The sequence below is a fragment of the Ptychodera flava genome (genome assembly GCF_041260155.1).
Source record: "Ptychodera flava strain L36383 chromosome 23 unlocalized genomic scaffold, AS_Pfla_20210202 Scaffold_23__1_contigs__length_28996876_pilon, whole genome shotgun sequence".
Lineage (NCBI taxonomy): Eukaryota > Metazoa > Hemichordata > Enteropneusta > Ptychoderidae > Ptychodera > Ptychodera flava.
The window spans coordinates 8,846,304-8,871,227 of NW_027248277.1; the positions used below are offsets into that span (position 1 = coordinate 8,846,304).

The window sequence follows — 24,924 nt, forward strand, 5'->3', positions numbered from 1 at the left end:
AGTTCCTTTTCACGTCTCGACCAATCAATTGCTGCACTTTGCCCAACAATTATACTGGTATGAAATAATAAAAATTATATCATACCTGTATATTGATGTTCCAAATACAGTGATCTGATTGATCGAGATGCGAAAAGAACCGTGGTATATTGGTGATATACCACAGCAGGCATACATGTACATGCGAGCTCTCAGCTTGAGCAAAAATCCGTTTTTGATGTTCCACGTCAGAATTTTAATATAGCAATAAATCACACCAAGCGATGGTATACCACTTGATTTTGACCAGTTCACTTTATACATGCACTCGCTATCGCTTGTGCATATATGTCCTGAATGGGCCAAAATATCTTGGTGTATTGTCGCTGGCTGTGCTTTATTGCTTAACTATACCATGTCACTGGTTCACAGCTGTACCTATAAGTAACTTGTTCTGTGCAAGTAGAAAGATCTAGCAGTTTGTATGGAAGATGTCAACCAACCACATTTCTGCTACTTAAATTTTTATGTACAAGAGGTAACTGGTAAAATATCCCTGAGGAACTAAGATCTGGAGAGTGCTGTACTCCTGACCACTGTGAATTGCTTTCCTTAAGCCATCATAGTCGTAACAGGAACCAGAAGAAAATATCTTGCATATATAATGTGACTCTTTACATACAGAAGTCCCCTTTAGTAATTGCCTTATGATGCCATTGAGATATTGCAACAGAAATCCTGAAATATGATTTCTTGGGTCAGAAAAGGGAAGGAAAACATTGAGTGCACTGAGGTGTAAAGTAGACTTATGTAGTGCATGCTTATATCATAAGTGTTTGAAAAAAATACAAGAATTGCTTGTGGTAAAAACAGTTGTACCGCCTATGGCAGTGCGCCCGCAAAGAATACATGAGAATAAGGTTCCCAAATTTTGGTCATTTCAGGTGCATCGTGACAATTTTTTAATCACTTGTGTCTGTTGTGACAATTTTTTTTTTTCTCAGGCTACAACGGGATCAATTTTTTTCCCTTCTATTTCACTTGGTGACATTTTTTTTTCTATCCTCCATATCCCCCCAGAAATCAAATGGTTCTCCCCTTAGTAAACAACGTGGATCCGATCGCGATGCTACCTAGTCAACTGTGAGTGTGGGAAGCACAGGCGTTCTGTTGAATGGGTAGTTTGTAAAAGTGTAGTTTATGCTACGTTCCGACGTTCTGTTCCGTAGCCTACACTTTTACACTTTTACAAACTTTTACAAACTACACTTTTACAAACTACCCATTCAACAGAACGCCCGTGGTGGGAACTCGGTCAACAATAGCTGCAGTACAGTAGCTCGAGGTTTTGCCTGGGTATTTGGGTCGGACGGTCTGGTTTTGCCATCCGACCCAAATACCCAGGCAAAACCTCGCCTCGAGCTACTGTACTGCAGCTAGGTCAACAATTGAGTGGTCGAGCTCCTAACGCTAACACACGTGGCCTGACACTAACAGGACCGCTGTAAAAAAATTGACGTTCATCACAGTTGGACAACACTTACTATTACATGCGCATCCTAAATCAAGGACTTTATCGCCTCCCGAGAGATATTTTCCAGCAGAACTCTTTCACATGGAGTAGTGGCGTGCGCGTACACACGTTTCAGGGAATGAGCGTTGAAGGTGTCTTTCGGGTTTGCATTCTGTTTCGGATTCGTGTTATCAGTCCAACGCAACCAGCCAGTGGTGGCGCCCGAGATAGGGTTTACGCCACGGCCACGATTACCAATATGAGGTGATTTACCATAATTATTGTAAATTAAAGCACAGATAAATTTCACTGTTATATAAAACCAAGAAATGTCGCAAAAGAACACGTTTTTATGCTTGCCCACAACATATTTTTTGGTAATAGTCGCGCCAGGGCTGAGCCAATAAACTTGCACAAATTAAAACCACCACAGTTGGAGAGTCAATTACATCACTGCACTGGATAACTTAATCTTTGAGTGTTGTAATTTTTTCCATCTTAATTTTTGTGCAACATTTTACTAATTTTTTAATCAATTCTCCTGTAATTTTGTTTTGATACTTTTGGCCCACAGAGGAATAAAGTTTCATTGGCTGTAGTGTCTGATAAAAATTTTGGGAAAATCTGAAAACATTGCAATTGAACCCTGAATGATGAACAGTTTTAATGCAAAATTCGCAGTTGTAGTACAGACCCTTTCATAGATAATGCATGATTATGAATATTCTTGATAAAAATTCATATTTCTGTCATTATTGCATACTTACAAAAGTACCCTAATGCACTTGAATCCCAAATCAACATACAGATGATCAGTATTTACGATTTAAGAGTAGTAGAATACTTGTAGCACAGACCCTCAAATTATAGTTACAGCAACAGCATTGTGCGGTAACTTGATGCGTGGTCACAGTACTGCCTTGGCACACTATTTAAACAGTAAATAACGGTACATGTAGTTGTGTTTGTTGAATTTTATTGGTCAACAGCACGACTAATATAAACATAAACAACAACCAGATTACTTGGCCCCCTGTGATTGTGGCGTGTACAGCAGTTGAATGAATCTTGCATCACAGTAACAGAGCAAGGATAGAAATCGGGCTGAGAATTGAAACCACTTGGTGGACTACTTATAACCTGCAGCAGACGGGAAAAATCCTGTAGCATACAGTTGCATAGAAAGTAGGCGTTGCCATCTTGAAAAAGTGGCCACTTACTCCTATTTTGTGGTTAACTAATGGGTTACACAGCGGCATCCAGTTGTCTTACTATGGGATTTTTCCAGTCAACTACAGGTTTTTAGTGGTCCAAGCAGTAATTTCTATTCCCAACCCCTATTTCTACCGCATCCCTGATACGGAGACATGGAAATCCAATGACAAGGGGCTTCAAACTGACAGGTTGTGCACAAGTATATTACATGCTTATCTATGAGACATGCACAAGTAAAAAACTCAACATTGGCACTAAGTTACCATTGACCATAGATTTGAAAGAATAGCAAGAGATTTGCCATGTAGGAATAGAATGCAAGATTGCATTGTTCACTTCTCTGATACAACTTTCCAGCAATTCAAGTTTGGTAACTTTTCTCTGAGAAGTACCAAGAGTTACATGCACAGTAAAATAAACTGCAAGCAATCATCTTGATCACTTGACTCTATCCAAAAAAACCCCAACTTTGCAATCCCTAAAGTACAGTGTCTTCATCTCTGTCCCTGCAGAGTGGAGATGAAAGCTCCCTGGCAGTGTAGCTATATTAGAGTGCGTCCAAAGTGTCAGAATCTCCAAATTGCGGTTCAAACATAAAATTAGTGACATCATCACCACTAATGTACTCTTTTTTCTGTCAATAATTTGGACAGTCACTACTATTTTCTTCACTCACTACACGATAATATTCCATATGGCCTTCTGCGTCCATCTTTTCACCATTTCTGTGAAGACAACTTGCCTCAACAGGTGGCTGTGAAATTATCACACTATTACATTCATCTGCACCTGGAATATGTGACACTGTACAATGACTACCAGCATCATCAACAACTTCTAATGATTCTGTCTTTATTACGTTTCTCTCATAGTCAGAGGAGATACTTCCTACTGTGTAAAAATTTCCGTTGGACCTAAGATGCTCAGAATTGAATTCAACCTCCCCAGAATCAAATTCTCCAACTGCCATAGACTCAGTTTCTGCCATTTCTCTGATTTTTGTGTTCTGCTGATTAGGGTCAACTTTTGTGTTGTGATACTCTGTCTTCAAATCAGCAGTTCCATTAAGAATTGACCATCCATCTCTTGCTGTGCTGTGTTCATCATAATCACTGCTTTTCTCCGGATCCAATTCCGTTGGCTGAGGAAAGTATATCCTTTCTGGTCCTGATTCTTGTGTCCCTGATGATTCACTCACACAACCTATGTTCTGGGAAATTTCATTTTCAAGCTCAAAATCCTCAGTGTCTGCACATATCTCCTTCATAGAGCACCCATTCACTTCTTCTTGCGTTGCGCTACTCAAATCTATCATGAGAAATCTACATCGTTCAGATTGGTCTGTTTTCAGGTAAACTTGCTCAGCCAGACACACAAGATTCACTATGTTGACTTTGTCTGCAGAAGAAAATAATACAAATGTTACTGTAACTCCCATTACAAAGATTTATGCAAATCACCAGGAAGACATAAATATGCAAATTAAAAAAGTGGTAAATTGGATTGAAACAAGTCATCGTTGATGACACAGTCCCCACTTGTTAATGGGTACTTTGATTACAGGTCCTCAGAGAGGATAGAGTCCTCTTCATTAGGTCTGTGATAAAAATACTTTTGAATAAATTCGCTTGATACATGTTTGAGTTGTAGTTCAAGACATGAAAAAATCGTAATAAAATTGCCACCCGGCAGCCATATTGGATCGTATCACAAAACAAATCACTGTGCATATGTATGACATAGGTCAATGTCCTTGTACCAACTTTGATTAAAATCGGTTGAGATATGCCTGAGTTATGGCTTTGTACATGAAAAAAATCATAACAAAATGGCCGCACAGCAGCCATATTGGATCGTATCACAAAACAAATTAAGGTGCATATGTATGTCATTGGTCGATCTCCTTGTAACAACTTTGAATAAATTTGCTTGATACATGTATGAGTTATGGTTCTGGACACGAAAAAACGTAATAAAATGGCCACATGGCGGCCATATTGGATTGTATCAAAAAACAAATCAACGTGCATGTGTATGACATATGTCAATGTCCTTGTACCAAGTTTGAATAAAATCGGTTGAGATATGCCAGAGTTATGGCTCTGTACATGAAAAAATCGTAACAAAATGGCCGCAAGGCGGCCATATTGGATCGTATCACAAAACAAATTGATGTGCATAGCTATGACATTGGTCAATGTCCTTGTACCAACTTTGAATAAAATCTGTTGAAACATGCCTGAGTAATGACTCTGTACATGAAAAAATCGTAATAAAATGGCCGCCTGGTGGCCATATTGGATTGTATCACAAAACAAATTGACGTGCATATGTATGACATAGGTCAATGTCCTTGTACCAAGTTTGAATAAAATCGGTTGAGATATGTCTGAGTTATGGCTCTGTACATGAAAAAATCGTAATAAAATGGCCGCCTGGCAGCCATATTGGATCGTACCACAAAACAAATCGACGTGCATCTGTATGACATATGAAGTAATCCTTGTACCAAGTTTGAATGAAATCGCTCCAGGCATCTCTGAGATATCTGCGTGAACGGACGGACGGACGGATGGACGGACGCACGCACTGACGCACGCACGCACGCACACACGCACGGACATGACCAAACCTATAAGTCCCCCCGGACGGTGTCCGTGGGGACTAATAAACATCTTTGATTGTCACGATTACTTTTTTCAGCTTCTTTGATATATTTTCCGATATATTTGTTCTGTTTGTAAATATAATTTCCCGTTCTACTCCTCAATTCATGTCAAAGTACCTGGTCTCTGTCTTGTCAACACAGCCTGGGTGAGACTGTTATATCCTACGTTGACGTGACAGTGGTTTGCGTTGAACTGTTGGCAATGAATGAACTTGATACACTGTCTCAATTCAGTAGTTGCCAACAGCATCAGGCGTAACTATCAGTCAATAACAAAAGAGTAAACTCTGCGAAAGTTACAACTTTGTCTTAAACAAAGTCTGACGTAGTAAAAAACAACGCCTCTCATCAAAACACATCATGTTCAGAACGCATCTTTTGCAAGCTTTATTTGTGTGGACCTGGTGGTGTTGTTTTGATTATGTCTGACTTCCTTCCAGACAATGTCTAAAGTCCAGAGTTGATTTCTCTGACATAGACTAATATTACTGCTAGGGGACAGTTTCACCTAACAGTGCTGGCAACTCCTCAATTCAGAAAGTACGTCTAGTTTCTGTATTACCAACGTTCAGCAAAAATCAGTGTATTAACAATCCAGAATTGCAACTCTGGTTTCACAACTAATCCACTCTGCCAAATATTCGATCATAGGTCATAATCGAGTTAGTAAAATAAACAAGTCACTCTCACTCTCTGGTTGTACGGTACATTGACTCCTTTTATTTCTAAAGCCGAGTCTCTGGTTGTATATTGACTCCTTTTATTTCTAAAGCCGAGTCTTTGGTTGTATATTGACTCCTTTTATTTCTAAAGCCGAGTCTCTGGTTGTACATTGACTCCTTTTTATTTCTAAACAAGATAAAATAAGAAAATCACTCGAACTGAAAATCATATCCAAACTTAATACCCTCCACCCTTATGGTATCAACAAAAAAGACTGGTGACCCCCTAACTCCATATCCATTTTCACCATTGTATTAGCTACTAGGGAGCCCTCTCGTTTACACTCTGTTCCACCTAGAGTCTGAGCCACACACTACCGGCTCTACAATATAAGTTTCACCACTGTAAATAGTGTATTTCCTTATCAGTTCATCTTCTTTATTTTTGCAACTATTACCGTAAAATTCCCAATTGAAGCCCCGGCTTGTATTAGAAACATTTTTGAGGGACCCCTTGGATCACGCACTGAAGTCCCGGTGCGCCTTCAATTACGTACATTTCCTGTGTTTGGATATTTTTCTCAATGCTCACCAAGCATTGCAGGGGCAATCGCTTTTGTTATGCAAATTAGTACCAATGAATTCTGCGTGAATAAATTACCCGCATAAAAAGCCCCTACCCTAGTGTAACTCCAATATAGAAACGTTAGTAGAGTGTATTTGGTCGTTAAACTTGGTAAAATTCCTTTTAGATAATAAAGAAACTATTAAAAGATGTTAAAACAATGGGAAACTGGAGTTCCCTTGACAGGATCGTAAGGAAAATGACACGTTTTTCCAGTACTTTCTTGATTCTCTGACCCTGCTGACCCCCGTCCCCTAAATAGAATAGTCTCACAAAGGTCGGCCATGTTGACCATGTACCAGCAGCATGCATGATGTCTTTGTTTCAAGTTTAGAGGATTTTGGACGCTGAAATTTCACAAAAATGTCACTTCTGTATTCAGATATTGTACAATCAATTTCTTTGGACGTGTAAGTCGATTTTGAAAGCGATAGAAGATCAAATGGTTTTGAAAAAAATCGTGCATAAAATTAGCATAAATTAAGCGTCCATGGCAGACGGGTCCCCTTGATTTACAGCTGTCTTGTGTTGCCGAACCGGTGGCTCATACTCGGATAGTGCAATAAAGGCAAGTGAATGACCTTTGGTAACTTTACTGGCATGTTTTTGTGAACTGTTTTGTGGTCAAATTTTATTTTCTCATGATCAAAAACGGAACGTGTACAAGCTTATATGCACCCACCATGGTCATTCAGCAGCCACAGTACAGTATAGGCAGTTCATGTCAATATGATGCAGGTGGTGTAGTTGTACGTCAGGCATCGGTAAGGGTACGTGGGTATTGAATGAAAACTACTTATTTGAAATATGGTATCTCAATCTCTCAACTATTTTAACTTGTACACAAACACCGTTGCTTCAAAATTGTTGCATCAGGTAATTGACTATGGCGGTGTTTACCACACTGACAAAAACTTCGGCCGTATTCAAACATACACACAAACGTGCCGATACATGGGGCATTGTTTGTACTTTTGTTGCTATCAATGACAAAATGCACAATGGTAGTAGTGTTAAAAAGGAACTTTTTATTGGGTATTTTTTCTGTAAGAAAGACACCTGTCAATCATTAGCACAAGTCAATGAGGCGCTGCAAGCCAGCTGGTGTGAATTTCAGCATGCATTGTTTCATGATGGGCTCAGAGAAGGGGTGCGACTTCTATAATGGTACAATTCAAAAACCCAAAATGGGCAAACAATGAGCCAAGACAATGTTTCAAAGTCAGGGTACGGCTTCAATTAGAGGTGCGGCCTCAATTGGGAATTTTACGGTATATTGCATATTGTATCCATTAATTTAGCAACCACTATACTGTATTCATTTTTACCACTTCTGTACGGCTTTCACAAATAGCTTTGTTATCTTTGTATTTACGCTTTGAATATGTTTTCTTTCATTTGTTTAGTGCCCTGAAGAAGAACCCCCATGTGGGTTCGAAACGTCGGCTTTAGAAATAAAAGGAGTCAATGTACAACCAGAGACTGACAGTGACTTGTTTATTTAACAAACTCATTTTTCTTGGACATGATCTGATTGGTATTGCCTCAACATCATTGATGCTGTACGATACACCTCAACAGTTTAGCTGTTGCCATAAACAGCCTAGAAGTTTGCAATGATATAATTCGACTAATATCTACTCACCATCATCTGAAATAGCTGATGACATGTGTGTAAACTGATTCATCACGTCATGACTCCATCTTTCAAGATGCTCTGTCAGTTCATCCTGTTTCCATGATTTCAAACTCTGTGGAACACAAGCATCTAAAATCAAGATGAAAATACTTCTACGTTATAAATATTTGCTTATTAATCATCTCTAGGCTATTGTTAATCTCCTTATAAATACCTAAATGAATTTATAAACAGCAAATAATTAAACAAAAACCCCCTACAATAGATAAATGAGTGAATGAATAAATAAATGAATAATAAACATTGACCTCTGCTGAAGAAACATTAAGAAAGACTCAGTTTTATCACGTTCAAGTGTACACACATTTGGACCTAAAGGGATAAGTCGTTGGAACTGCGCTCAAAGGTCGTATGGGACCCACATGACCAACGTAAACACTGTATCCAAGGTACGATGGTGATTGATGAAAGTTAAAACATGTCTGTCATAATCTACATCGTATAATTTAAATGTTGTCAGCTACTATACTGAGTGAACCACTTCAGTTGAACTGTTCAAATTAGGATAGAACTTGCAATTTTAACTTTTGAGATCTCCATCTTCCACATTAATCTTGGATAGCTGCAAACCAGAATGAAATATATATATATATATATATATATATATATATATATATATATATATATATATATATATATATATATATATATATATGTATATATAAACAGATTACTTGAGCGCTGTAATTTCCCTCGAGGACATCTGTATACTTTGATATATATATATATATATATATATATATATATATATATATATAATATATATATATATATATATATATATATATATATATATATATATATATATATATATATATATGCGTGTGTGAGTGTGAGTGTGTGTGTCTTACCTGTTTCCTGCAGACATCCATTCTTCTCCGGTGTACTTATATCGGGTAAAGTAACTCCATTTCTGATTGTATTATTTGCCTTTTGACTCCTGTGGTATATACTAAGACAGGTATGTATCACTCTGTAAACCAAAAGTGTAAAATCTTAAAATAACCATGATAAAAATGTTTGCAAAGGTTTCTGGTTCAGGCCAAATAATAAGGTATGGGTGTGTCTGGTAAAAAGCCTCAGAAACATAGGGTAGGTCTGTCAGAGAAAGTTATTTTTAACTTCTATTTTTTGTTAGCTTGGAACCAAAAAAATGAGGTGAAATTAAGAGAATTTACAACAATATTTTATAAAATGCCAAAAAAATATGTAGGGCCAGAAGGTTTTCTAGGGTCTGTCAGGGTGACAGAAAGATATTTTTTTGTTTGGCCTCACCGACTGGGTACATGTTCCTTGCAAACCATCAGACTGAGATCACAAACATCATTTATGTGGAAACAATATATTGATATATCCATTCTCACTCTTACTAAAAAAAACCATATTCTTTACATTATTATACATGCATCTATGTGTGGTACTACCCCTGATTTCTGTTTGTAAGGGGATACAGTTGTGGGAACTGCGCATGGGACCCATGCGACCAATGTAAACACTGTATCCATGGTATGATGTGACTGATGAAAGTTAGAACATGTCAGTCATAATCTACATCGTATAATTTAAATGTTGCAGCTATGATAATGAGGTGCATCTAGATATTGTGCATGAAATACATTGTTTGTAAACAAGAAACTTGCGCAGGCGCAGTTCCGACGACTGTTCCCCTTTAATTCAAAAGTAAATGGGACACTTCTAATCCTTTATAACAGTAAGCAAAAGTTTAAGATTTTCAATTTTGAGGTGCATATGATCTTAAAAAAGTTTGTCATTGTATTGATTCACATGGATATCCAGACTTGCCCAAAGTCTGTGGGCATCAAAACAGAGTAAAATGAAACAATACACTCTTGCAAACTGTTGCATTGATTGTAAGGTGAATGCAATGGAATTAGAAAGAAACTGCTGTGTACGCCTGAGAGAAGCCACATAACTACGGCCATCATTCAGGTGATATGCTACAGACAGAACAGAATATGATTATTGGACTTACATCGGATGCCATCTGTGTTTCATTGTTGACTTTGCCCGCAAAGCTTTCTTTTGCTCTTTCCACAAAACCTTCATATGTCCGGGCAGTGTATCTTCTTCAGTACTGGCAAAGATTGTGGTGAGGTAATCATGATCACTTTTATCCAATAAAACCATTTCAGACCTTACTCTTTCTAGAAGACGCTGCTCCTTCTGTTTGGTGGTACTTTTCCCCTTGATGTCTCCCTCAAACTTTTCCAATAACTCCTTGCTGCCCATGAATCTTTCATTCTTATGAATCGAACTGGGAGTGTTTTCCTTGCGAGTTCGTTTGATGACATTGCTCCTCACTTTACTGCATTCACTACAGATTCCATAGTACGGGACAAACAGTTTACAGGCTTGGTCCCGGAATTTATGAATGACAGTCCCGTCAGTTCTAGTCCAGATTTCTGCAGTCGCCCTTTCAGAAAATTTTGCACTGGCATCAACTTCAATACCAGGGCATTGACTTGCAAAGCCAATTATGTCAAACATAGTTTTAAAATCCCTATATGATGCCTTATTTGGATCTACCACAAATCCAAGTTCTTTTAAAGTCACTTTCATTGAGCCAATTTTCACATGACCATGGAAATTGCCGTCTTCTTTAATAATAGTTATTTCAATCATTCGATGTGAGCCGTTGATCTTTTTCAAAGTTGATTTTGAGTCAGGTTTTAGCCATGTAATTTCATCACTCTCGTCTGGGTTACTTTCCTGCAAGGTTGTCCAACCAGGGCAGGAGAAATTCTTCATACCCAGCCAGGTGATTGGATTAGAATCATCGCAGTTTGTTTTAGCAGAAAGGTTTATATATTTCCGGCTTAATCTTCTTTTCCCTGATATCCGCATTCGTTTGGTCGTTACTTGGCCACTCCACAGCTTTTGAAGGAGTTTCCCAAGGACGAGCCTACCTGAAGGACTCCTTGAATCGTAACCTGAATTAGACTTGAAGTTCTGGAAAATTTCATCCAGGGTGGTACTCTTTCCATGGCGTACTTCATAGTTTGAAAGCAGCCTGAAAATGCAAGCATACACAAGATGAAAATACTGTAAAACTCTGAAAGTTGTAAAATTCTGGGTGTCGATAATGTTGGTAGAAAGGTAGAGACACCAGTATGACGATCATGATTTGTGGTTATGTAGCAGAAATAACTTCTCATTAACGCTTGCATCAAGGAACTTTCACATGGTTATTGACTGAATCCTACCTGCAATAATAATATTGTAGCCCTCGGCCTGTGTATAATTGCTACACGGCCAACACGACAGGGGAAGTTGAGTGATGAGTCGTAACACTGAATTCAGGATAGAATATTGAGTTGTAAAATTAAATGTTGAGTTGTAAAATTGATTCTAAATAGTAAAATAGAGAATTGATGGTTGTAAATTTTTGCATGGATTGGGCATATTCAGGTTACCATTTCATAGTAAACATTCAAACATGATGCAATAAACCAATAGCTTAATTTGTGAGCCTAAATTAATTGAACCTTGACTTCGATGTCAAAATTGACATTTATTTAGGCAAAGATGTACAGTAATAGAGAAGCCTACGGGCAGACGGTCCCCAATGTACTGTAAATGGCGTGCACATGTCCAAGCAGTACCGTAGATTTAGCAACTCAAGAAGACTGGCTGCGAATACAACACCAAACGCCACAAACAATGAAATATTCATTTCCTCGCTAACTTTCATTGGCAACATTATTATCGCATGTTTTGAAACGAAGAAAGCCCTATCGCGATGCAAATTTCCGCGGATGTCCAAGGGAACAATCAATGAAAAGGTATACACAGTCCACAGTCACTCGTGATCAGTCTATTCCGCTCGGCGTCTATGCCCCCATAATTCTGTGTACATATGCATGGTTTTTCTCATGCATATGTACACGTCTATGGTGTATAGACGCCGAGCGGAATAGACTGATCACGGGTGACTGAGCACAGTCCCTCTATGGTCGTACTTTACTGACAGTGACACCATGGCACCATGGAGGTAAAAAAGAACCTCCGCCACTCGATCATTGTGACACGGCCCTATGAGTATGGCGAGAGTGTCCGGCTTTAGCTATGCTGTTGGGCCCCAACACAAACGGTCGCTCAAATACTAGTGTTGTATTTGGGCGACCGTTTGTGTTGGAGCCCAAAATATAACAACGCCGTCAGCCAAAGCCGGACACTCTCGCCATTCTCGTTGGGCTAGGTGACACCATCCATGGAGCTAAATCTGTTTTGATATGGTGACACTCAGTGATATGAGACTCGACTAGCGACTGAGAGTGACGTTAACATGTCTGGCAAGAAAATCGCGGCAAGTTTGAATGCAACTGGTTACCACCATAGTCTAACAAGGACAAGTATACTCACCACCACTGCACGTTATTCATAGTCGTGAAATTCTAATGAAAATTTACTCCTGAGCGCTGAGATGGTCTGGCGCGGACATTTGAAGTCCTGGGTCAGTGAGTCGTGATGTTTCGATGAGCGGGTTCAACGCATGCGTGGGGTCAACTTTGTTTTTCCTTGGTCGCAGGTTACGTGTGCTAAATGATGTCAGCATACATAATATATGCTAATCACCAGCCACCCTCCCCCTCGCTGACGTCACACGAAAGCGACGTGACACATGCACAATGCTTATTAGGGATGGACCATTAGACCTTGGGAGGGGGGGTGGTCACAATGAAATTGTGAAATTTTTTTTTTTACTATTGTAAATTTCTGAAATTTTTTTTTTCCAATTGAGATTAGCTGTGCAATTTTTTTTTTCAGAGTAAATTTTCAGATTTATAATTTTTTTTTAGTTCGTCGCTGTCTGAAGATAAAGAGGGCAAAGATGTGGTGCCAAGCACCACAAGCGGCCACGCAAGCGGTCACGGGGGGGGGGAGGGGGGGAGGTCAGGAGAGGGGTGTCCCCCTGCTGCCGTTGGAGCTTTTGAAAAATAAGATTAAAATGGTGTTATTGGTGGCACTTGGGGAGTATTTTTGCGGGGGAGGTCAGGAGGGGGTGTCCCCCTCCTGCCGTTGGAGCTTTTGAAAATAGAGATTAAAATGGTGTTATTTGGTGGCACTTGGGGAGTATTTTTGCGGGGGGGTGGTCAGGAGGGGGTGTCCCCCTCCTGCTGTTGGAGCTTTTGAAAAATAGAGATTAAAATGGTGTTATTTGGTGGCACTTGGGGAGTTTTTTTGCAGGAAGTGGTCAGGAGGGGGTGTCCCCCTCCTGCCGTTGGAGCTTTTGAAAAATAGAGATTAAAATGGTGTTATTTGGTGGCACTTTGGGAGTATTTTTGCGGAGGGTGGTCAGGAGGGGGTGTCCCCCTCCTGCCGTTGGAGCCTTTGAAAAATAGAGATAAAAATGGTGTTATTTGGTGGCACTTTGGGAGCATTTTTTTCGGATTACACATCTTCCTCTGAAACATGGTCTTCTTGCTCCTCAGTAGCTTCCTATAGTTTTGAAAATTGACTATTTTGGTTTCCTGGCTTCCCTTTCTACTGCGTGGTGAAATGCCTACATTCACCCCACCAAACATGCATATCTCATGATTTACAATTGATTTTGACAAGCTGAGAAGCTATTAAGCTAAATATTAAAGTTAAATTTGCATATTTGTGTTTTTAGAGCAATTGTTGCCCTTTTTTGATCAAAACATCTATTTCTCTGTAGCAGCATATCCAAATTGATTGGATGTGTATAGATGTGTTTAAATTTCAATATTTGTCTTTTTAGGGCAATTTATGCCATTCATGGTCAAAAAATCTGTATTCTCTGAAAGGGCTTGTCCAATTTCTTTGAAATTTGCTACACAAAAACGATTATTCATGCAGATTTATTCAGTATTTGCTATCGATAAACTTTCAAAGTTCAAGCCTTTTGTGTGTTTTTGTGTTGGGATTTGTTGGATAGATGGTATTCTACGTAGCGTATTGTTGAATGTTAAAACATGTGTTGCTGTTGTTTTTTGAGGCTGTTTTTTGAGAAAAAAGAATTGAAAATGCCTTTTTAAAAGCAAAATAATACATAATGACTTGATATGTTGCTTTATCATTGACGTGTTTCTACTTGTTCACCCATTCTTGCATTCATCATTGCAATAAAATGCCGTGAAAAAAATGAAACTGATGTGGCCTACATCTGTTTACCTTGATCTGAAAAGGCAAATACAACTTTCTGTCTTGACAACCATACCATAGTTTCAATGTTTTACCTAGTGTACCTGCTTGGTTTGTATGCAGGAAACAAGTAGAAAACAGGCTCTATAATTTCATAATTTTCAAGTGATCAGAATACAATAGTCCTGAAAAGATAAGATAATCACAACTTCCAGTATAAGGGATACAGTCACTCTAAATGTATAAATTAAAATTAAAAATGTGCCTGGAGGGTGTACTAAAAAATACAGAAAGTTGCTTTCTGTCGGTAAAATCTAAAAAAATTCAAAATTTTAAAGACTTTTGCAGATTTTTCTTTTACGCCTTTGTCTTCTTATTTATTTTTTTTTTATTTTGCAAACTAGTCTGAAGATTTTTTTTTTCTTACTTTCTGCTCTGAAAATTTTTTTTTTCTGTTTTTGACCACCCCCCAAGATCTAATGGTTCATCCCTTAGCCTATGTCTATCGACCTGCCCAATAGACAAGAAATTATCGAGACGCAGCCGTTATGATTTACTGAGTATTACTTGAAGACCAGGGTCCTGACAAAACGAACAAACATACAAACGTAGAAAGCAGATAACTACGAACTAAAAATTAATAATACGTTTATCTAAGGGAGCGTTCAGTTATTACAGTCGGGGGGGGGGCCCCGGCAAAATCCAGGGGGGGGGGTCACCTTAAATTTGAAAACTGCAAAGGGGAGGGGGGGAGGTCATGTATTTTTCAAACAGCTAAGGGGGGGGGGTAACTTAATTTTCATAAGTATCCGTCCCATCAAAAAGTAGTTTCAGTGTTCAGAAATATTCTGAAAGATAAAAATGATTGGCTGCATGATTTCATTCTCTAAAGTCATTTAACTGTAAATCTGAACAAAAGTATAATTATCTGTCACATGAACATCTTGACTTGGCTACTCTGAGGCTTGTCTTATTGTAAATCAAGCTCACTGAGGGCAATGGACAATTCCTATTACTTACATATTAGAGATATAGCAAGTTTTTTCAGGGACATTATTTACCTGTAGACTACTAGTACCATGAAAAGTTAAATAATACTTTTAGGTGAAATTCCAATATCATAATTGTTGTCAACATCTGAACTTTCAAACAGCCTATTTGAATCAAGTACATTTGTATCAATTATCAAACATCTATAAAAGCACAAATTAATATAGTTTAGCATTGTAAAAAAATTATTCATAGTTTACTCATAGACTCCAATGTATAGCGAATCAACATTTCGGTGAAATTCCAAAATCCAATTTCTTGCACACATATCAACCTTTAACCATTAAAGTACTTTAAAATGAATTATCAAACGTCTATAAATAAACAGATAGATAGTTTTGTATTGGACAAAAAATTATTCATAGTTTCCGATAGATTACCATGTATAGTGAATCTACATTTTGGTGAAATTCTAAAATCCAATTTCTTGCACACATTGCCATTTGTAACCACCCTAGTCTAATCAAGCACATTAATATTAATAATCGAGAGTACATAAATACAAAGGTTTACCTATTTTTTTATTGGAAAAAAATTATTCATAGTTTCCTCATATACTCCTATGTATAGTGGATGAACATTTTCAGTGAAATTCCATAATCAGATTTCTTGTACACATAATATGCACCTTTAACCATCATATTGTAATCAAGTACGATTATGTTAATTATTTAACGTCTGTTTATGCAAAAGTATAGCAAGTTTTTCATTGGACAAAAAAATTATTCATAATTTTATCACAGACTGCCATGTATAGTGGATGAAGATTTTTTGTGAAATTCTAAAGTCAAATTGTTTGTCCACATACCAGTTGTAACAACCATATTCCAATTAAGTACGTTTATGTCAATTATCAAATATCTGTAAATGCATAGATATAGTTTTGTATAGTGAATCAACATTATAAACAGCTGACTATCAATTAAATCCAAATATCAAAATTTTGTACACACACACTTGCGCAAAAATATTGCGATCCACCTGTAATTTCTGTCCAATCCCTTTGAGGGGTAATCTCAAAATTATTTTAAGTCAGAAGGGGAAATTTGAACATTAACACCTTGTGAGTTTGTAAGGAGTGTCATTTGAAAAATCTGAGAATTTTTTCTCTTTTGGATTCTATCGCCCCCAGAAGTGTTTGTGTGTGCAGCTTTACTCAATCAATGTGGGAGGGGGGGGGGGTCATGAAATTTTTGTTATCTTAAGAGGGGGTCATCAATTTTTTGGTACAATGGGTAGGGGGTTCACTTATTTTGACTGATGCGCAGGAAGAATTTGCCAGCCCTCCCCCGGCTATAATAACTGAACGCTCCCTAATGCAAGTCTCATATTCGATCGGTCTATTGTTTGTTTCGTTTTATTTATTTATCAATGATTGTGTTCAGTCCGCTTTTTGTCTTGTACCATTTTTCCTTTGTATATTATGTTTTCGTTTGTTTGTAATCTTTCCTTTTTAATTGTTTCTCTGTCTGTCTAGCTGTCTCTCTGTCTGTCCGTCTGTCTCATATTTAATCTGTTAGAAGGACTGTTTATGAATATACCGAAGGTGAATAGGAAATAATTTTCCTCCCCAATTCATTGGAATAATGGTCATCTTTGCCAATTCTTGCAACGTATTTTTAAAATTTTCCTCTTTCATCAGTTTTTTGCGCTATGATATGCACGGACCTCATGTGCCAATATAATCCATAACATTATTCGGCCGACCATGTTTTCATCCTGAAATAAAAAAATGACAGTCGAAATATGGGCAAATTTCATTATTTCATAACAGATAACAACCTGTATTTTTCAGAAGCCTTGGGATCTCTAGAATACGAAATGGAATTTTAACAGAAAAAATATAGGGATCAAATAGCTGTTACGGTCATGTTTTGAAGGGTACAGCAAAATCACGATTTTGCGACCCACATGCATTTTCGTCAAATCTGTCTCCTTGTAAGTCATCTGTTGCGCTTATCTTTAAGCATAACCTCGCTTGTTTGGTATCATTGGAAAGGCATTTTATTGCTCTTTAAGATGACATATGGTAATATGCAATGTCTTCTATAGTTTTTGTGAAATATGACCAAAACTTACCCCATACACCAAAGTTTAACATCGCAAATTACACTTAATCTCAAATTCTACCAATTCTTTTTAGCTAGACATTATAAAAAATGCAATGATTTGTATGTAATCTGTTTTATTTGGTACAGGGATACGTTAGAAATATGAAATAGACTTTTAACAGAAAAATATTGGGATTGTATAGCTGTAACAGTCATATTTTGAAGGGTACCGCAAAATCACAGTATTGCCGACTCGCATACGTTTCTATTAAACCTGTGTTCTTATAAGTCATCTGCGCAGCTTGTTTTTGTATATTACCTATCCTGTTAGGTTCCATTAGAAAGGTAATTAACTAGCCTTTAAAGTGACTTATTATAATATGCAAGGTCTTGTAAAGTTTCATGAAATATGACCAAAACTTACCCCATACCCCAAAGTTTCTATCTAAAATTACTGTTATAACTAAATTCAAATTCTACCAATTGTTTACATAGACATAACAAATAAGGCAATGCTTTGTATGAAATTTATTTTATTTGTACTGGGTCGTGTCAAAAATATGAAATAGACTTTTAACAGAAAAAATATTGGAATTGTATAGCTGTTAACACTAATATTTTGAAGGGTACAGCAAAATCGCAGTATTGCCGACTCGCATGCATTTTTGTTAAACCTATCTTCTTATAAGTCCTCTGCTGAGCTTGTATTTGAATATAACCCAGCTTGTTAGGTATTATAAGAAATGTACTTAACTAGTCTTTAAAATTACATATTGTAATATGCAATTTCTTGTATAGTTTTCATGGAGTATGACAAAAACTTACTCCATACCCCTAAGTTAATATCGAAAAGTAATGTCATAGTTAACATCAACTTCTACCAATTTTTTTACCTAGACATAACAAAAAGGCAATGCTTTGTATGAAATCTGTCTATCTCAAATCTTTTATTTAATTTATCTTGTTTAGCTTTCATGAAATAGGACCAATGATTACCCCATACCCCAAGGTTTACACAGCAAATTACAGCGAATCTCAAACTCTACCAATTTTTCACAATTTATTAACTTTTTATACAAAAGGCAATGCTTGTATGAAACCTATGAAATCTTTTTTTGTTACAGAAGTATGTCAAAAATATGGAAATAAACGTTTAACAGGAAATAATATGATTTAGCAACCATTTGGATCATATTTGGAAGGGTACCCAGGTGTTATGGCAAATTTGTTGAAACACATACACTTGCCATGTTTGGGTTCCCCTCCAAAAATGATCCAAATGGCTAATAAATCCTATTATCTTCCTGTTGAAAGTTTATTCCATATTTGTGACATACTTTTGTAACAAACAAATCATATTTCATACAAGCATTGCCTTTTGTATTATGTGTAGCAAAAATGATAGAATTTAAGATAAGCCGGGATTATAGCGATTTGAACTTTGGGGTATATGGGGTAAAGTTTGACCATATTTCAGGAAAACTATAAAGAACATTGCATATTACAATATGTCATCTTTAAGAGGAATAAATCTCCCTACTAATGATACCCCACAAGCCACGTTATGTATAAGTTAGGCTAAGCAGATGACTGGCAAAAGATTGATTTGACAAAATTGCTCGCGGGTCGCAAAATCGTGACTTTACAGTACCCTTCAAAACATGACTGTAACAGCTATTGCATCTCAATATTTTTTTTCTATTAAAAGTCATATTTGTGACATGTCCTCGTAGCAAATGAAACATATTTCATACAAAGCATTGCAATTTGTATAATGTCCAGGTGAAAAACTGGTAGAATTTGAGATTAGCTGTAATTTGCTATGTAAACTTTGGGGTACGGGGTACGACAGGTATAGAATAAATCGGATATTACAACATGTCATTGTAAAGACTTATAAATTACCTTTCTAACGATACCCAAGAAGTCAGGTTATGTTACAAAATAAACTCAGCAGATGACTTACAGGAAGAACAATTTAACAAAAAAGGTGCCAGTCTGCAGGCCTGTATTTTGCGTTTGCCTTCAAAATATGGCTGTTACAACTATACAGTCCCAATACTTTTTCTGTTCAAAGTCTATTTCATATTTCTAAAATGACCAAGTACCAAATACAACATATTTCATGCCAAAACATTGCCTTTTTTATCATATCTAGCCAAAACATTCGCAGAATTTGATCACGTTAGCTATGACAGTACTTTCTATATAAACCTTGGGGTATTGGGTAAGTTTTGGTCATATTTCATGAATATAATACAAGAAATTGCATGTGACAATATTTCATTTTAAAGAATAGTAAATTATCTTTCTAATGATACCTAGCATACCATGTTATATTCAAAAACAAGCTCAGCAGACGATTTATGAGACACAGACAGATTTAACAAAAACGCATCCTAGTCAGCAATACTGTGATTTTGCAGTACCCTTCAAAATAGGACTGTTACACTAATAGAATCCCAATATTTTTTTCTGTCGAATGTCTATTTCATATTTCTAACATGTGTCAGTACCAAATAAAACAGATTTCATACAAAACATTGCCCGATTTTTTATGTCTAGGTAAAAAATTGGTAGAATTTGACATTACCTATGAGAGTAATTTTCGATGTACACTTTTGGGTATGGGGTAAGTTTTTGTCATATTTCATGAAAACTATACAGGATATTTAGGGGTTATTACACGAAGTTTGGGCCATACCACATCGTATTCGAGTGATGTGTCCGTATTTTGACGAGTTGAATCCCTTTATCATACATGCATGCTTTGGTTACGACTGTTTTCCCACGGATGTTCCGAAATTAGAGACGAAATAAACTGAAATCGACCTTGCTTGCTGTACTCATAAAAAGTTGGTTGCTAAGCTCAGGATATGACTTACAGGAAGACAGGTTTAACAAAAATCGCGTGCGAGTCGGCAACACTTTAATTTTGCGGCAACCTTTCAAAATATGACTGTTACAGCGATACAATCCAATATTTTTTCTGCTAAAAGTCTATTTTATATTTCTGTCTCTGTACCAAATAAAACAGATTCCATACAAAGCATTGCATTTTTTATTACGTCCAGCTAAAAAAATGGTAGAATTTGAGATAACTATAATTTGCGATGTTAAACTTTCGGGTATGGAGTAAGGTTTGAGTATGGGGTAAGTTTTGGTCATATTTGACGAACACTGTAGAAGATATTGCATATTAAAATATAATACAATACAATATACAATATAATATGGCATCTTAACGAGCCATAAATTGCCTTTCTAATGATACCAAACAAGTGAGGTTATGTTAAAAATAAGCTCAGCAGATGACGTACAAGAAGACAGATTTGACGAAAATGCATGTGGGTCGCAAAATCGTGATTTTGCAGTACCCTTTAAAACATGATCATAACAGCTGCTGCATACCTGTATTTCTTTCAGTTAAAATTCCATTTTATATTCTAGGGATCCCAAGGCTTCTGAAAAATACAGGTTTGTTATCGTATGGGGAGGGGGGGGGGTGCATGTAGACCGCCTCTAGCCAAAGGCCTAACTCACTTAGGCGGCAAAATTGTATTTAAGGTTCCGAGAATTTGATTTTGTTGTTTCCCCCACGCTATGCCAGCTGTACCTAATACAAATTAAACGAAAAATGAGATTTTCCAACATATTTACTCTTGGTGGCGCTGCTACAAGAAATTTTAGAATCATGATAGGTGGACTCTTCCCTGCATCAAAGTAACCAGCAGTCAGCAGATAGAGTCCTTATCACGTTATCAATGGCATCAATACTGTTGCTACATCATCTTGCAAAACAAAAAACAAAAGTGAGTGTACTGAAAGAGGTAGTGGAATGAGTAAACAAACTGACAGACAAACTGAAGGGCAACATCAAGGCCATAGAGACGAATATGCTTCTTTTCAGACATTTTGTTCCACTGTTTGGAAAGAACCTAGGGTGCTTATGCCATCATTAAGGTCTGTACTCATGCGCACCCGTGTGTGAGCTTATATATTTATGCAGGAAATACTATGTGTTTGTGTCTGTGTTTCTGTGTTTATATGTTTACACAGGAAGTTCTTGTTGCATTGACTCAAGATTTCTTGATATACTTAATGCTCAGACCAAAGTAGTTCTTCTGCTGAAATAAAATTATTAGGTATGATTATGTGGTACTTATGAAGTTATTGTTTATAAATATTTGCAAAGATTGATGGGTACTCAGCATAAATCGTGCATTTTTGTGGTTTTTAAAAATTTTTATTCATTATATTGACAGCAAACGTACTCAAAATTCAAGTCAACATTGCAATAAAGAATGAAATAACACACTTCAATTGGTGAGAATGGAATTAAGTTTGAAGTATTTGTTTACAGTCCAAAGAAATGGCATATTTTCTACAGCAGTGATACCAGCGACAGTGGATTAAGGCCCATTTAAACAATTTTGTTCCACAATCAAGAATAACAATTGGTAGTCTCCATGCAAACTTTGGGATAAGGGGAATCGATTTCCTAAAATTTTCAAAGCCTTGAAATTCAAATTGCACTCTGAGGTTGAATAAACAATTTTAGAATTTGACGATTACAAGATGGTGAAACAGTTTAAGATCAACTGTTACTCCAGGGCTTTGAAATGAGTCTGAACAAACAGAAACAAGCAATTTATTGAACAGATCTGAGCGTTTGAAGCGTTTCATTGTAAGTAGCATTAACTACAAATGCTAATTTTATTCTGTATGCTGAACACGTCTCCATCTCATTATAGATACACGTATAGGGTGAATTATTATGCGCTAGAAATTCCTGCCGTTAACCCTTGTCCTGCGAAGTTCATATTTCACAATCAGGTCACGTTCGTTAAAACTAGTGAAGCACAATATATCCCATATGGGGCATTTGAACAATAACATGAACATTTGAAGGCCCCTGAAATCATATACTGTAAAACATGATCTTTATGGACTAAAGCTGTTGGAACAGACCAAGCCAAATGGAAATACATATGGTTTTGGCTCAATACCACTTTTCACTGAGTTGGCTGATGGGGAAGTGTCTGGCAGGAAAGAGGGTTAGAGGCACAAAGTCACTCTTTTTTCACCTTTCTGAGATATCAAGAAAACATGGAACACTTTGCATAACATCACTCAATGTAAACAAGTCATCGAAAGATGACACAGTCCCCGCTGTTTACATTGTTTGGAATGTTTAGTAGCTGTAAACTACTGATAATTGTGTTAATGTTGAATTCTGAGTATCATGTCAATAACATTCAACATCTAAGAATTCCTAGGGTTTCTGCGAGCCCTCGAGGCAAATATCTCCCTTGCTCTGCCGTTACGGGAAATCGGCAACACACGGCTTTTCCATTGAGAGCAACATCAAATTATCTACATTGCCGTCGGAAAATCTACTACGGGCTCCTGTTTTAGCAGCTGAAGCCCTTTTCGCATGCAACCAAGGATACAGGAATTACTACTGCAATACATGTCAATTGTCGAACTGCAGGAAACCTTTCCGCATATTCTTGAATTAGCAAACGACAAGACTCCGAGTTCTCAGCGTAAACTTCGCTTGTCTGAAGTTGTTTCTAAACGCGTTGCCGTGAGTGCTCACGGTTTACGTAGTCTGATCCAAGATGATCGATGAAGTTTCAAGTGCCTCGATACTGTAGTCACGGAGTTCATTGTCAATCTCTGGGTATTTACTTGCATTTATGACTTTGTCAAGACACAATAGGATATTAGTACATGTAGTACAGTTGGCAGGAAATCGCTCCTCAGTTCGCTGTATCAAATGTTCGGCGCGATGAAGCGTCGACGCGAGTTTGCACAGGCAAAGCGGATGACGCAGCTCTCATTAGCATATGTCAGGTCGTGTGGTTGGCTTCGATTTCTTCTCTGAACTCGCGTTCATGATTCCTTTACATCTAACACTGTCCGTATTCTGCGATGGTCGACTGTATCATTGGTTGTATTATCGAAAGGTTGCATTCATGATTCCTTTACATCTAACACTGTCTGTAATTCTGCGATGGTCGACTGTATCATTGGTTGTATTATCGAAAGGTTTGCATCCTGACTATGAAAGACAAAATTACATTGGTCAATGATCGGCATCATCGCATCATCAACATGCATGTCATGGCTATACGAACGAATATTGTTTGCTTCAGCAAGCCGTCTGCAACGTTGTTATTTGCGGCATTCATCACCAAACTCCAAAAACAGCGCGGGCCTTCTCACCGTTACGCTCCACCAAGGGATAGCCATCGGGCAGAGCATGGCTCCTTCAGATTTTGAAAGTCGACGTTCTTTCTCGAGTATTTTATTTCGATCCCGTACAAGCCGTTCTTTCAACTTCCGAGTAGCGAAAAAAGTTGAATATTAATGACGGTTATTCGGTACTGCATTACTTTGCGGACGGCATCATTCGTGGCCAATGCAGTCGACGTCGAACGCCGCCTTCATTTTTTCGTCCCGTCATGACGGGCCGTCTGTTCTCACGTCCCCAGTGCGCTTGGAGTGTGAGAACACAGTGTGAGAACAATTTGTTCTCACACTCTGTATTGTTGCGTGACCGAACACTTCGTATGTGAAACGTATGTTGATTGGTCAATTCTGCTCAGCGCCCAGTTCTCTGTACAAATTATTTGACGAATAGAATATCGCGTAATGTACAACTGGCACTATAGCGGACAGACGACTGAACCACAGAGTGAACAGGTTGTTCTAGATTTGAGTACGGTCAGCGCGGCGTCGGCAACAAATACACGGAGGATGACCACTTTTATGTTGTAACGGGAGAATTCAGGCCATTACAAACCTATCGGCTATTTACGCTCGTCGACATATTTTCTGGAGAAGAACTGACTTGACAGCGATACAGTTAGCGAAAGACTTCGATGAGCGAGCCATTTGCACACGAGGCTGTAGCAGACGACAGCTTTCACGCAATGTCATCAAGAGATGGCCAACAGAGCTGTTCCGCAACATTTTCCTCAAATGACCTGGAGAATTTTGTGGCTGACCAACAAAACAAAATTGCCATATCGGTAATATACATGTTAACGTGTTGGATATGCTCATCAATGAAAGGAACTTCATTTTTCTTTGCGGAATGATACAATTACAAATAAAACAAGTGCAATTGGGTGCTGGTTTTTGATAGTATAAACCTACCACAATAAAATGCAATTTTCTAAAGATATTGGAGGAACGTGAGAAAAATAATCCCACACCCCAATGGGTTGGGATGGAATGTCTCACACTTGTTGGGGAATTCTGTCTCACACGAGCCGAAGATAGAATTCCCAAACTCGTGTGAGACATTCCATCCCAACCCGTTGGG

At 37.6% G+C, this 24,924-nt stretch overlaps 1 protein-coding gene across 2 annotated transcripts; it reads right to left on the reverse strand.

Annotated features, from left to right (window-relative positions):
• Positions 1–2,451: 2,451 nt before the first annotated feature.
• On the reverse strand, positions 2,452–12,886 carry LOC139124186 (uncharacterized). Of its 2 annotated transcripts, none has more exons than XM_070690324.1 (5): positions 12,745–12,886; positions 10,355–11,392; positions 9,213–9,334; positions 8,308–8,430; positions 2,452–4,105 (listed from the first exon to the last, which is right to left on the reverse strand). In XM_070690324.1, exons 1-5 carry the CDS (start codon positions 12,762–12,764, stop codon positions 3,345–3,347), a joined length of 2,064 nt encoding a protein of 687 aa, XP_070546425.1. In that variant the 5' UTR covers positions 12,765–12,886; the 3' UTR covers positions 2,452–3,344. The 2 variants fall into 2 exon arrangements, with proteins under 2 accessions (XP_070546425.1, XP_070546426.1); XM_070690325.1 differs by lacking the exon at positions 12,745–12,886 and adding an exon at positions 11,586–11,703.
• Positions 12,887–24,924: the final 12,038 nt, after the last annotated feature.